The following is a 13,396-nucleotide window of genomic DNA, read 5'->3' on the forward strand; positions in this document are numbered from 1 at the left end:
CGCAGTGGGAACATGACTCATCCACAAACGCTGCCTTAGCGTGCTCGACACCCAGACACACAAGGCAGCGATTGTGCCCATCAGAATCAGATACCAACAGACCGCAACCAGAAGTACACGGGCGAGGCATCTTTAAAAAGACGTGCACCGTGTAAGCTCTTTTAGAAAGGAGATTTCTCCGCAAATTCTGAAGCGACCAGGGAGAGAACACACAAACACTGGCAAATCACTGCACAGATAAGCAGGGAATGTGCACTCGCTGGAACTCGCTGTCACACCAACACTTGGAGAGAGGCTCGTCTCGAAGAGAAAAGAGATGATAACTCAGAAATGGCTGTGGAGTGAAGTAATCAACTTGGCTCCGAAGCGAAAACATATCTGCATGTTGCTCGCGCACTTCCTTATATACCCCCTGCGTGGGGCGGAGATACGCTATGCAAATTCCGCAGACCCATGGCATTTCATTGCCATTGGCTCGTTTTATATACTCGAAGATGATAGGCTTTCTAAGCGAAACCCCATTCGTCGTCCTCCAACGTAACTCGGAGTGACAACGAAAGGGAACAAATGTTAGTTGATTAATTAAAGTTGATTAATTAAAAAATCCATCACACAACTACACTGAAAAAAGGGTGTATATGATTTACTTTGAAACCATTTCCATTTCTAGTAAATTTCACCAATAATACAAAGAAAAAGCAAGTAACACACTAAATTAAACATTAGTAGAAAAACTGAAATAGTATTTTCTTGTAAAATGTATAACAATAATCTTTTTACAGTGTATGGTGAAATACTTCTGGGATTTTAATGAATGGCATAAATGTCTAAAATGATTTTCTTTACAGAAGCAATGAGATGCAGGCAATGCTAGCATCTGTACAAAATGTTAAAAAAGATTTGTTTGTCATCACAAGATTGTATATGTACTGAGTTATTACTGTTACTATTTTTACTTTTTACAATAATCCAATCATCTTAATTTAACAAATGGAAGAGGTTCTTCATTCATTTACTTAATGCTTCACTCATCTGTGTAACTTCCTCTTGTGCTTCATGTGTTGATTTTGAGTCAATGCTTCCTTCAGATGCTGAAAATGAAATCAAATTTTGATTAGTCAACAGAATGTGTGAATGAAAACTAATACATTATTAAATTATAAAATAAATATTTATAGCATCCAGTAATCCACTGTAATTGTAAACAATGCATTTCACTCTTTACTGCACTCTGATGTGATAATAATACAAAAATAATATTTAAAACAAATTACTCACTCAAAGCAGAGGAATAATCACCTTTAGATGATGCTAGAACATGAAAGGAAGTTAAAAAGCATTAATAAAAATTCCTTGAGGATATATCTAGGGCTGCGTCTGAAATCACATACTCTCTTGAGTTTGTATACTTATTTTGAACAAGTTATTACTTTGCAACCATTAAAAAAGTATGTTCTATATAGTGTAGTATGAATGATCATGTGACCTGCCAGCGTCAGTTGAGTTGTTACACTGCACGGCATTCACAAATCCTCTACTGTGGCCTCATGGGATAGTAAAGTGTCCATTATATGTGCACTTCAGAATCTTGCCGGGAGTAATAGGTCATCCGGGTACTTTTTGCCTACTCTTTTATTTTGCACATACTTCTTTTGCCACAACTGTATAGTAAGGAAATATGCGACTTCGGATGCAGCCTAGGTATTTTTCATTCCTTCCAGAGTAGATCCTACCTGCTCGTCTCCTCCTGTATTTATATATGACGGCTCCGGTCCCAAACACCAACAGCAGAGCCAAAACTATCAGCACTGAGGGAATCACTGATTTAAATGGTTCACCATGATCAAATTCTAAAAACAAACACATTAAAAAGGACACAAACAAATGACAAACAAAACTGGGAGATTTTATTATTTTCTCAAAACCAATTCGTTACCTAAAGTGACATCCAGTTTGTTGTCCAGACTGAGGTGTGTGGCAGAGCAGCTGTATTTGTGTTTGTCTGCACTGATCTCCAGACTCTTCCTCATCTGGTACGTCCCGTCACCATTGGGCAGCAGATCTCCTCCAGTGATCTCATGATCAGATACAGGCTGTCCATCTCTGAACAGGGTCAGGTTGATGTGACGAGGGTAAAATCCTGTTGCCAAACAACTCACACGAGACCCTCCAGAATCTGAGTTTGTGTTCTGAATCAGTCTGACTCGTGGTTTCACTGAAGAAAAAAAAAAAACGTTTCAATATATATTGGCCTGAAAAGATGTAGATGTAAATCAGAACACATTTCTTGACTGGTTTGGTTTGGAGTAAGTTATCATACCTTTTCTATTGATTTGATTTCTCCTTTTTTCAAGGTAACCCTTGAGTGTTTTGATGCAGAATGGCTGGTAAAAACGTTCATGACGCCTCATGCTAAATTCAAGATGAATATTCAGCACTTGGGTCGAGACGTTTAAATGACCCTGGAATGTGAAGTTCTTGTCAACATAAAGCAACTCATCTGTGGTGGAGCCACTGACAGCACCTCGTGTGATCATTTGTCCCGGTTCACCATCATCTCTCAGTTCACACAAAACCAGCCCCTGAAGGGCAATAACACCTTTAATGAAGAGATAAAGCTTTAAGGTAGTGTTTATTTAAATCATCCCAACACATGCAGAGATCTCCCTAGACATTTCACAATCACAAAAAAATAATTTATTATTATTATTATTATTGTTATTATTACTATTATTATTATTATTATTATGGGTGCCAATGCCAATATTTTCATCTGCATCTGTAACAATTTGTATCTGTATTCAGATCAAACTGGCAATAGGCCCGGCTTTAACCGGACGTTTTAAATGTGTATCAGTTCCCTTTTGTAGTAGTTATCATTTAACAAATATGCCTTGTATGACAAATACTCCTTGAATAATTAGGCTATTATTTTATTATATAGTATTTATTTAAATATATTTATTTTCAGGCTTTATTTTCTTTGTTCAGGCTACAGATATGGCAGATCATCCACAAATAAGAGGAATCAGACTCTATAAAAAGCTGATTAGATAACGTCTCGGTTACGTATGTAACCCTCGTTCCCTGAGTAGGGAACGGAGACGTTACGTCAGTGACGATGAATGGGGTTTCGCTTAGAAAGCCTATCACCTTCGAGTATATAAAACGAGCCAATGGCAATGAAATGCCATGGGTCTGCGGAATTTGCATAGCGTAACTCTGCCCCACCTCGTGGGTATATAAGGAAGTACGCAGGAAACATGCAGATATGTTTTCGCTTCGGAGCCGATTATTCACTTCACTCCACAAGCCAAATCTGAGATTCATCTCTACACTCTTCGAGACGAGCTTCTCTCCAGGTGTTGGTGTGACAGCGAGTTCCAGCGAGTGCACATTCCCTGCTGATCTGTGCAGTGATCTGCCAGTGTTTGTGTGTTCATCTCCCTGGTCGCTTCAACACTCTGCGGAGATTTCTTCGCTTGTCCTTAAATGGATAGTTCACCCAAAATTAAAAATTATCTCATTATTTACGCACATGTATTAATTTCCTTCTAATATTAATATTTTGAAGAATGTGGCTATCCAAACAGTAGCTGGTCCCCATTGACTTCCATAGGAGAAAAATATATGGAAAACTATGGAAGTCACTGGGGTACATCCACTGTTTGGTTACCCACATTCTTCCAAATAACTTTTATTTTCAACAGAAGAAAGAAACTTATTCGAGTTTAAAACAACTTGAGAGAGTAAATTATGACAATTTGAATTTTTAGGAGAACTATCCCTTTAATGTTAATAAAAACAAAATGCAAAGAGAAAATCACTCACTGCTCTTGACTAATAACTTTAATAGTAGCTTTAATAAGTATCAATGTATAATTTTTACAGTGAAGTGAAGTCTATGTTTTGTTTTATTTTCATATTTGTTCATTTAATTACTTTCTTCAATGCTACTGTTAAATACACCTACTGTAGCTGAAAACATAAAGCACTGTTTATTTAATTTGTATTAAGTTGTGTATGTGTACCTTTGATCTTAATATTTAATAACAAAGAAAATAATGACAAATATTTTTATCTTCGTCCCTGTCTGCCATTCTTTTTTATTTTATATTTTGTTACCTAAGGCTTTGTTTTTAAAATATGGACATTAGTTTGGCTGTAATGCTCAGTCACAAAATAGTAAAACCAACATAAAAAAGAATCGTGATAAAATCGTGAATCGTGATTTTCCTGAAAAAAATCGTGATATGATATTTTTGCCATATCGCCCACCCCTACCCAGAGAAGCGCCTGCACATAAATTGTCTGGAGATGAGAGCGGTCGCTTAAGCGCTCAGAGCCCTGCTCCCATATCTAAAAGACGAACACGTCCTGTGCTGCGTTACAGTCCAAAAATTGTCATGCCCTTCACTCGCTAACTTCCCTCCGTCTCGTTCACTCGGATGTACGTCATTGCTTACGTTGCACGGGTGCCCACTGGCGGAAACTGCAATGGGCTGAACTGGAACGCCCTAAGCCCTTGATCACTTGGAATCAGCTATGGAGTTGATTTATTATTTACATTTTTTTTTCCTTTAAGAATTTGTTTAATGCAGCATCCAAATGTTTATATGTGTGTTTCGGTTGTTTTAAATAAAACAATATATAATTAATATATCATAGAGTTGTCTGTTGTGATGGTGATTAGACAAGATCTGTGGTGACGTCACAATCGTACTGCATTGTGGGACATATAGGTGCCTGAAGTGTACATATGAAGTAGACTCGCTCCCTCGGTCAAAATCGAGGGAACGAGGGTCTGTCCATATAAACTTCCCTCGTCCACTTCACGAAGTGGAACGCACTTAAAAATGGCGGCAGGGGTTCCCCCGAGGGGAAGTGCTTAGGGAAGTTCGCAAGTGCGTGTCTAAAAGTGGACTGGAACGCAGCAAGAGTCCGAACGGACAACGGTGGTGTCTTACATAAATCGCCAGGGCAACCAGGAGAACACAGAAATTGTGGAAACAGAAACTTAAAAGTCTTTACAAAAGCACAACATCGGGATTGTGACAGCTATAATATCATATAAAATCTATACACTTATCTATGGAATTCCAATCCTGACAAAATAATAAATTAATAAACATAAATATATATACGCATAACATAAAATATATATTTATTTTAAATAAATAAATGAGTATTTATACTTTTATTTCCTTATGTATGTATACTTGTAAAATACAAGTATACATACCACTTTTTATTCCACTTTTTTCATTTATTTATTTCTACATTTATTTATTTATATTTTTATGGCTACATTTATTTATTTTTACATTTATTTCTCGGTATGATAATAAGGGGGCGTGTTTTACCTCAGACAAAGCAGTCGAGCTCAGAGTGGCAGTGCTAAAGCTTTGAGGCCACAGTGTAATCTAGTGTTGACATACTGGAATTTCTAACTTCAATTCCATACCTTGAAAAATATTGATATTCAATACAATTTTCGATAACACGGGGAAAACTGCCATATATACTGCAATACAGATAATTGTATTATTATCTCATAATTTTTTTAGAATTTAGTCAATTTTGCTGCAATAGCTTTTACACACCACAGTGAGGCTTTATTTGAACCTGAACTAACTAACTTTTTTCAGGTGGGTCTAACAGTAGGTTAGTATTCAGGTAAGAAACACTACAGAAAGAAATAAAGAAATTGAATGTAAAAAAGAACTGAATAGTCATCATTGTAAACAATTACGGCACGGATCCAATATACTGTCACACAACATGCACTCTCTTTCTCAACTATATACGTTCCCAAACTGCCTATGTTTGTCTGAATACTTGCCAAGACTGGCATTTTGACATTATGTTGTTTGTATTTGAGCGTTTAAGCGCAATAGACCATAAAAGAAACCTCAATTTGTCACTCGCAAGCTGTCATTTACATTAAATGTGATTAATAGTGGATAATTCCACATGCTTCTGTGTCATAGTATCTGTTATCCGATCTGTTGAAGATGCGGCTTCTGTTCATGTGTGCCAAGACATTTTAGAAATCCAGACCGGACTATGTTTTACGGCCATGTCCGAAATAAAGAGTATGTATGATCACCCAATATACAAACAGTTAGGGTGATTTTAAATGACTTAAACCATAATACAACACGCCCCCTCATTACCATAAGTTAATTAAATAAATGTAGAAATAAATGTGAAAATAAATAAATGTAGACACATATATTAGGGGTGTAACGGTTCACAAAATTCACGGTTCGGTTCGATACGATACACTTGTGTCACGGTTCGGTACGTTTCGGTAAAAAGCAAAAATAAAGAAATGCCAGAGAAATTTCCTTGATTTATTTTTTTTTTTATTCTTTTTTTTATTAAAACTAACATCATAAATATTGTTTTTTACTTTGATATTTTTTTTACTTTGAGCAATTCTAGAGCTATAATTGACTCCTCTTAGGAGCATATAAAACAAAACAGCTCCTTGTAAAAAATTAAATGTAATATTGTAGTAGTTATAAACAAAGGTTTATTTTAGTTCAGATTAACATTTGAGGGCAGCAATTGTATTCATAATGTCAAAATAAAACCGACGTAATGTTACTTGAAGGCATTATAGCCTACTATTCCTGCCAAACTTCCATGGTTGCAGTTAGCTGCTAGTGTTACTACATGTAAATCCATGATGAATGTTGCTGATCTGTGGACACTGGATAGTTCATTCATGGCACAATGTTTCTTCCTGGCTTCCACGCGCTGTTTGATCCGTTAATAACGGAGAAATGTGAATGTTTCTCACTAGATCTCTCAGCGATGTTATTACTTCTGTGGCGAATTCAAATGCTTTCTTTACTGGATCTCTTAGCGCTGTTGTGTAGTAAGTAGTAAGTGTCGCATGATCACGATCGGCTCGCGCTGCACTGGTCCAAACTGATAAACGGTCCTTCAACCACACAATAACGAGCAGTTTCGTTCCGCTTGCATTACGTTTGCCATTTGATGTTGGGCAATGTTGTGGTCGCGCCGGCGTCTCTTACATTATGAGCGCGCTTGCCACGCGCAACGCGCCTACATTTGAAATAACGAAATTTTGGTCGGCAGGAAAAATGGTCCAACGAACCGTTCGGTTTGAAAATGCGTATACCGAAAACCGAACCGAAAGCCTCGCTCCGAACGGTTCAATACGAATACGCGTATCATTACACATCTAATATAGGCTATATATATATATAAAAGTGGAAATAAATGTATAATTAAACGTAAGGAAATAAAAGTATAAATACTAATTTATTTTTTATTTTTACATTCATTTGTATATTTATGTATTTTTTTAATGTAGCTATATTTATTTATGTATTTATTACTTTGGCAGCTTTGGAATTCCATAATAATCCACCTGTTATGAAGCAAACATGAGGAGTGACTGTGTCTGCTGAATACTTTCTCTATTATTTGGCATAATTTGTTATTCGTTTTGAAGCCATTATCCATGCTTTTACGAATAAGGTTCGGGCACATCCTTAATTATTATTATTATTGTTGTAGTTAAAACAGTAAATATATATATATATATATATATATATATATATATATATATTTTTTTTTTTTTTTTTTTTTTTACTATATTTGTATAAAGTATATATTGTTTTAATTACAATTTCAATCCTTTTTGATCAAGTTCAAATAGCTACATAGCCTAACTGAAATAGCCTACTTACGATCAGTTTCATTTAAGTTTTTCTTTGTTATTTCCCATCTTTTTATAAACTGTCCATGTATGTCGTCCCTTATTGTGAGGATAATATTTGAATCAAACATGTCGTCTTCAGTTGTTGTATTTCCTCTTGGAATGAAAGTCCTCGTCTCACCGTTATAGTACATAACTGTGACATCATCCAACTTCACTACATAGCTAAATTCAGGAAATGGCGTTTGTCCTTTAATGTATGTTGCAAGCATCCACAAAGAGTGAGAGCCTGTGAAAAATAGGAAATTGTAAACATCACAATCTACAAAATTGTGGTAGGATGTTAAACAACAGACACGCGTTTCATTTAAGTTCTTTTTTTGGGATCAGCAGTTGCTGCAACCAGAACATTTTAATCAAATAGGCCTACGCAGATTACCTCAAAAGAGTCAACTATAGGGTGACCAAACGTCCTGTTTTCCCAGGACATGTCCTATTTTCACGTCCTGTCCTGGCTGTCCTGTCTGTTTTTTAAAAAGTGATGAAAATGTCCTGGTTTTCATTATTTTTCAGTGGGCCATTAAGCGGGTACTTTAAATACACGCTTGCCTTTGCACACAAAACATATGAAACCGGCTTTGGCTTCACCCCCTCTTGTTATAAGGTCAACAATCAGGGTATCTTCCGTCCATTTCATTTCCTATTTGAAATGAAATAAGCAGAAACGAGAAATGGCGCCTTTATCCGTTTTTTAGTTTTTTCCAAAAAACGAGATTTCGGCTTGATTTTTCGTTTTTTAGTTCACAGGCAAAAAACGAACAAATTACTTCAAAATTCGTTTTGCACATGTGGACGGTCATGAGGCGCCCCTGTCAGCCGATTGGTCAAGAAAATCTGAGCATGTGACGTCATCGGTAGTTCCCCAGGTTTATTCAACAAAATAATAGTCCTATGGCTCTGCGTACCGCATATTAAACTGTTCAGGGCAGGTCCTGGGCTTACTTATGTGCAACTTAACGCGTTTCAGAGAAATATTTATATATCAGAAATATTAAATATTAATCTACACCCAGACGATTTTATTAGCTGTGCGGAGTTAAATCTGTCTAGTTTTTTCTCGTTTATTCGTTTTTTCCAAAAAACGAAAAAACGAGATTTCGGCTTGATTTTTCGTTTTTTAGTTCACAGGCAAAAAACTAATAAATGACTTCAAAATTCGTTTTCCACATGTGGGCGGCCTGAACGCCCCCTTCCGCCGATTGGTCAAGCAAATCTGAGCATGTGACGTCATCAGTTGTCGCTCAGGTCTGTTCAACAAAGATGCCCTCGTGAGCGAGCTGTCAATCATAGCACGCGCCGACCGGCGCGTTCATTGTTGATAGCTGGAGTGCTGAGTAGAATGGCGTCTAACGATTGTGGTGTTCTGTTCTTGGGTGTAATAACGAACACAGCAGTCATATTGATGATGTTTCTAAATCCGTACAGCTGAAGACGCAGTGGCTGAGTTTGTTTTCGAAGGGAATATTCCCCACGATCAACGTCAATGCTGTCATGTTTGCGCGAATCATTTCACCAGACTCGAGACTGCTTTAACGTTACAAACGAGGGTCAGTATAAAGCTGTTTTTGCTAAGAAGCTGCTCCAGAAAAAAGGATCAGTACCAACTATTCGTGTTCCTGCTGAACCTCCAGAAGAACAAGTGAGTGTAACGTTTTATTGACCTTTATATTAATCTTTATATTAATCTTTGCAAATAGCCTGCACGCTTCACGATGAATGTGGCTATTTTTACACTCAGGGTACATTATGGCATGTTTTCTATGTACGACGTTCTCAGTATAATTCATAATCCCACGTTTATAATGAACAACGCGTTATGGTTTTTGTATTATTTTAAACGGTGTACGCACAGAACAGAGGGGCGGGGTGAGCAAAGCTCATTATCATTTAAAGACACATGCACTGAAACGGCGTGCTGAAAACAGAGCTGTTTTTGACCAGGTAAAATGAGTGTTTTCTTACAATACTAATGAGAATTTTTAATTAAAGTATATTACAAACTTTTAATTTAGACCCTAAAGAATCATATTAGCTTGTACAAAAATGACATTATATGACCCCTTTAAACTGTACAGGGCAGGTCCTATTGGGCTTTCTTCTGTGCAACTTTACACGTTTCACAGAAATCTTTACATCAGAAATATTAATTATTAGTCTGCCACCAGCCTGTTTTATTTAGCTGTGCGGAGTTAAATCTGTGTAGTGAAGCTGCGCTTGACAGCGCCGAGCGGGAGAGGCTCACTGACCAATGTTCAGTCAGCAGTCAGAACTTTTCTTTTAGACGCTCCGTTTTGCCACGGGATGGTGATTGCAAATACTGTAATGCCAATCGGCTGAGGGTGGGTACCGATGATGGTGAAATACATGTTTACTGAAACTGTAATCATAGCCGCGACCCGCGAGAATGAGACAGATGATTGACAGGACGATAGCGGAGGCAATTAAAGGCGCAAGATAACTTCTGTTAACAAAAACATAAATAAAAAAAACTGTTTCACATAAGTGACTTTGTCTTGTTTTATTTCATCACTTCATCACATTGTCACTTCACATTTAATAGCCTTAGAATGAAATTGCTATGCAGATTCACAGTGCCTTTAAGCTGCATTAGACAGTGTGTAGCCTAATGTACATCTAAATGCAGGGTCAGATGCTGCTTCTGTGCCACCTATACTGCAAAGCTGGGTGTTTGTTCATACAGCGAATCAGACAGCCTAAAGCCTCTTACGTTGTTGATTTATATTTCAAACAACAATTCAACATTTGCTTGCCATGTTTTTCTTACAAAAAACCTCATCATTCTGCAGGACAATTGTCTATTACAGTATACAACACAGATAGAAGGGTGTCAATAAATCTGTGGTGATATACAACACGCTTTAAGAAAAGTTTATTTCCATCACACTGTAAAGTGTTTTTAGATATTACATATAGATTACATATACCAAAGATTTTACATATAAACTGGGTCAGCATAATGTTAATTACAGTTAGTACCATGATGCAGGGGTGATGAGCGTGACCCCTGGCGTGGAGAAGAAATATGGTTGGGGATAAAAGTTCACACAAACAAAACCAAAAAAACTGTGGTGTTTTGCCTATAGGCATACATATTACGTGTGCTTGTTTTTATTTATGCTGTATCATAAAATATCCATATTATAACAAATAAATAAAATATATTTGGAAATTGCCCTTTAAAACGAAGGCTCAGTTTGTGGTTCACAGTTATTTGATTAAAAATAACAAAAACAATAAAACAAAGACAAAGTCACTTATATTAAACAGTTTTTTTTATTTATGTTTTTGTTAACAGAAGTTATCTTGCGCCTTTAATTGCCTCCGCTATCGTCCTGTCAATCATCTGTCTCATTCTCGCGGGTCAATACAATACAGAAACAATACATTCGTGTAGCCTATATCAGTGGGGATTTCTTTAAGACTGCAATGGAAGCTCGGCTTCCCCTATAATGTCAAAAAATTAATGGTCAAATGAAATATGTACTATTGTGTTAACATTTTATTGACTAAAAATGCGTTAGAAAATGTTCATCTCAAAGACGAGTTCGTTCAGAATCAGTTAGGCTAGGCTACATATAGCAGGTCGGCTGACTCGATTTCCTTCTCATACATTCCCGTAGCGTCACAGTGCATTTCCCTGTTGAAGCCCAGCGTCCATTGACTTCAATGGGGCTGCTTCGAACAGTTTTTTTCAGCGCTTCGAAACTAGACATTGGATAAATGCTGCGATTATGTCCTGCCCACGGACGCTCAGCGTCTCTGGGGGTGAATGAGGAGTGGGCTGGCCTGGACTCCGGGCTTCTGCGTGATGATTGGAGGGTCTGTCGAAAGGCTGCATCTCCTTTTGATTGACAGCGATTTCATACAATAAAAAGTCGCTGATGCTAAAGCTATTCGAGCTCAGCAGCCACCAATATATATATAAATCTTTAAGCAAACTCACAGACAAATCATCTAGACAGTGGGCCAAGTATGTAGTTTTTGATTTGATAGTTACCCAGCAGCTGTCTGGCTCATTTTTTAAATTTGGCTGTATGAATAATTCACAAAAAGATTACCGATTGTTTCCAACGGTAGCCTATTTGTTGAACATGAAATTAAATCTATTTTTATACTTTAATGTGCAACATCATTGCCGTTGGAAACAATAGGTTATCTTTTTGTGAATTATTCATACAGCCGAATTTAAAAAATGAGCCAGACAGCTGCTGGGTAACTATCAATATTTAGGCTACGGACTCTGCCCACTGCCTAATCTTGTTTTGTTTTCATTTGTTCTTTTCAGGCTTGTGTTTTAGCTATTCCTGTATACAGGAAGCACATTGTTCTGTTTAGCTAATAAGTTAGCTGTTAACGGTTCCTTCCACTTACACTAGTTAATCTGTGATCTTCCATGTTATTTGTTTCTTTTTGCTACTGTCATTGCTAATGCTTTGTCGAGTATAATACTATTACTGAGTAAGTGAAGCAGGGGTGCAACCTGATTGAACAAACTGATGTGCAAATTCTAATTGCAAACATATTTAAATTTAGGTTTGCAACAAGTCTTTGTAAATCTTACCTTTAGGAGCAGCAACTGGAAGTAAAAGCAGAACGAGCAGAAGAACTTTGCCCATTTTGCTGACATATACCGATGCTACTGCAGCTGCAGTTAAGATGGTTTGATTTTGGACATTCGTTGGACATTCACTGAGAAAATTAAGGGACTGTCATAAAAGTGCATGGCAATAAACAAAGATCATTCAAATATCCCAAAAAATAGATGTTAGTGTTAATTAAGTGGAGTAGCTAGAAAGAAATCAAGTAAAGTTTTGAATGGGGTATTCACTAGAAACAGTAACATGTAACATTGTTTTACAAAAAAAATAATAATTAAAATATTTTGCTATTAACTTATAGAAAGAGGTGTTGTTATAGCTCCTGCAGTGCATTCACATAAAAATTACATTATTTTGTGTATTGTTAATACATTTTTTAAGCTACTAAGGTCTGGACCCACATAATTCTAAAATGCCAAGTAAATAGTACAAACATTTGCAATAGTGCAACTAATAAAAATGTTTGACAGGCATTTACATTACACAGAAGCCTTTGTACACGTCACATGATCAAGAAGCTAAATTGATTTCAATATTTCAAAAAATATATATAAAATCAACAAAGACATATTCCCAAAAACAAAGATGTAAGATATGTGACAGATGTTTATGAATATAATACAGTGGGTGCATAGATATATACACTAGATGTCGCCTTGGGGTTCTAAACATGCGTCAAAACCGCCGCCATCTTTGAACAGGGGTCTTGTCGGAAGTAGCTAGGTAACGCTGCTATCTCCGCCTGTACTTCGAATTCATGGATGATGGACTTTTGTGCTGCGTATGGATGTTCACACGAATGAAATTATAAACCAGACAGCATGGGATTACATTTACTCTGTGGATGGTAGTAGTCAAGTTGTTTTTTTATAAGTTAAGTGTACATTTCTCTGCTTGGAGGAAGAAAATGAACTGTGATTCTCGCACAGAAAATGAACTGTGAATGTGCTGTACTCTTTAGATATTATTTGAAATAACCCTTGTGTTTAAAATGTACAATATGTAGGAGTTGATCCTCAAT

At 36.7% G+C, this 13,396-nt stretch overlaps 1 protein-coding gene across 3 annotated transcripts; it reads right to left on the reverse strand.

The window, feature by feature from the left end:
* Nucleotides 1–628: 628 nt before the first annotated feature.
* Nucleotides 629–12,453, reverse strand: LOC311070898 (major histocompatibility complex class I-related gene protein-like). Of its 3 annotated transcripts, none has more exons than XM_084095010.1 (7): nucleotides 12,339–12,453; nucleotides 7,878–7,985; nucleotides 2,321–2,599; nucleotides 1,937–2,215; nucleotides 1,734–1,850; nucleotides 1,279–1,311; nucleotides 629–1,091 (listed from the first exon to the last, which is right to left on the reverse strand). In XM_084095010.1, the coding sequence occupies exons 1-7, from the start codon at nucleotides 12,391–12,393 to the stop codon at nucleotides 1,009–1,011; spliced, it is 954 nt and encodes a 317-aa protein (XP_083951136.1). In that variant the 5' UTR covers nucleotides 12,394–12,453; the 3' UTR covers nucleotides 629–1,008. The 3 variants fall into 3 exon arrangements, with proteins under 3 accessions (XP_083951136.1, XP_083951135.1, XP_083951137.1); XM_084095009.1 differs by having other exon boundaries at nucleotides 7,728–7,985; XM_084095011.1 differs by lacking the exon at nucleotides 7,878–7,985 and having other exon boundaries at nucleotides 12,339–12,452.
* Nucleotides 12,454–13,396: the final 943 nt, after the last annotated feature.

Source organism: Abramis brama (assembly GCF_963993115.1).
Source record: "Abramis brama genome assembly, chromosome: 20".
Lineage (NCBI taxonomy): Eukaryota > Metazoa > Chordata > Actinopteri > Cypriniformes > Leuciscidae > Abramis > Abramis brama.

Bases quoted from the DNA above. Each gene is read 5' to 3' on its own strand.
- LOC311070898 (XM_084095009.1), bottom strand. From the start codon at position 12,393: ATGGGCAAAGTTCTTCTGCTCGTTCTGCTTTTACTTCCAGTTGCTGCT. The intron at 2,600-7,727 runs GTAAGTAGGCTA...TCTTCATTAAAG, and splicing joins AAACTTAAATGAAACTGATC to GTGTTATTGCCCTTCAGGGG. The intron at 1,092-1,278 runs GTGAGTAATTTG...TTTCATTTTCAG, and splicing joins TGATTATTCCTCTGCTTTGA to CATCTGAAGGAAGCATTGAC.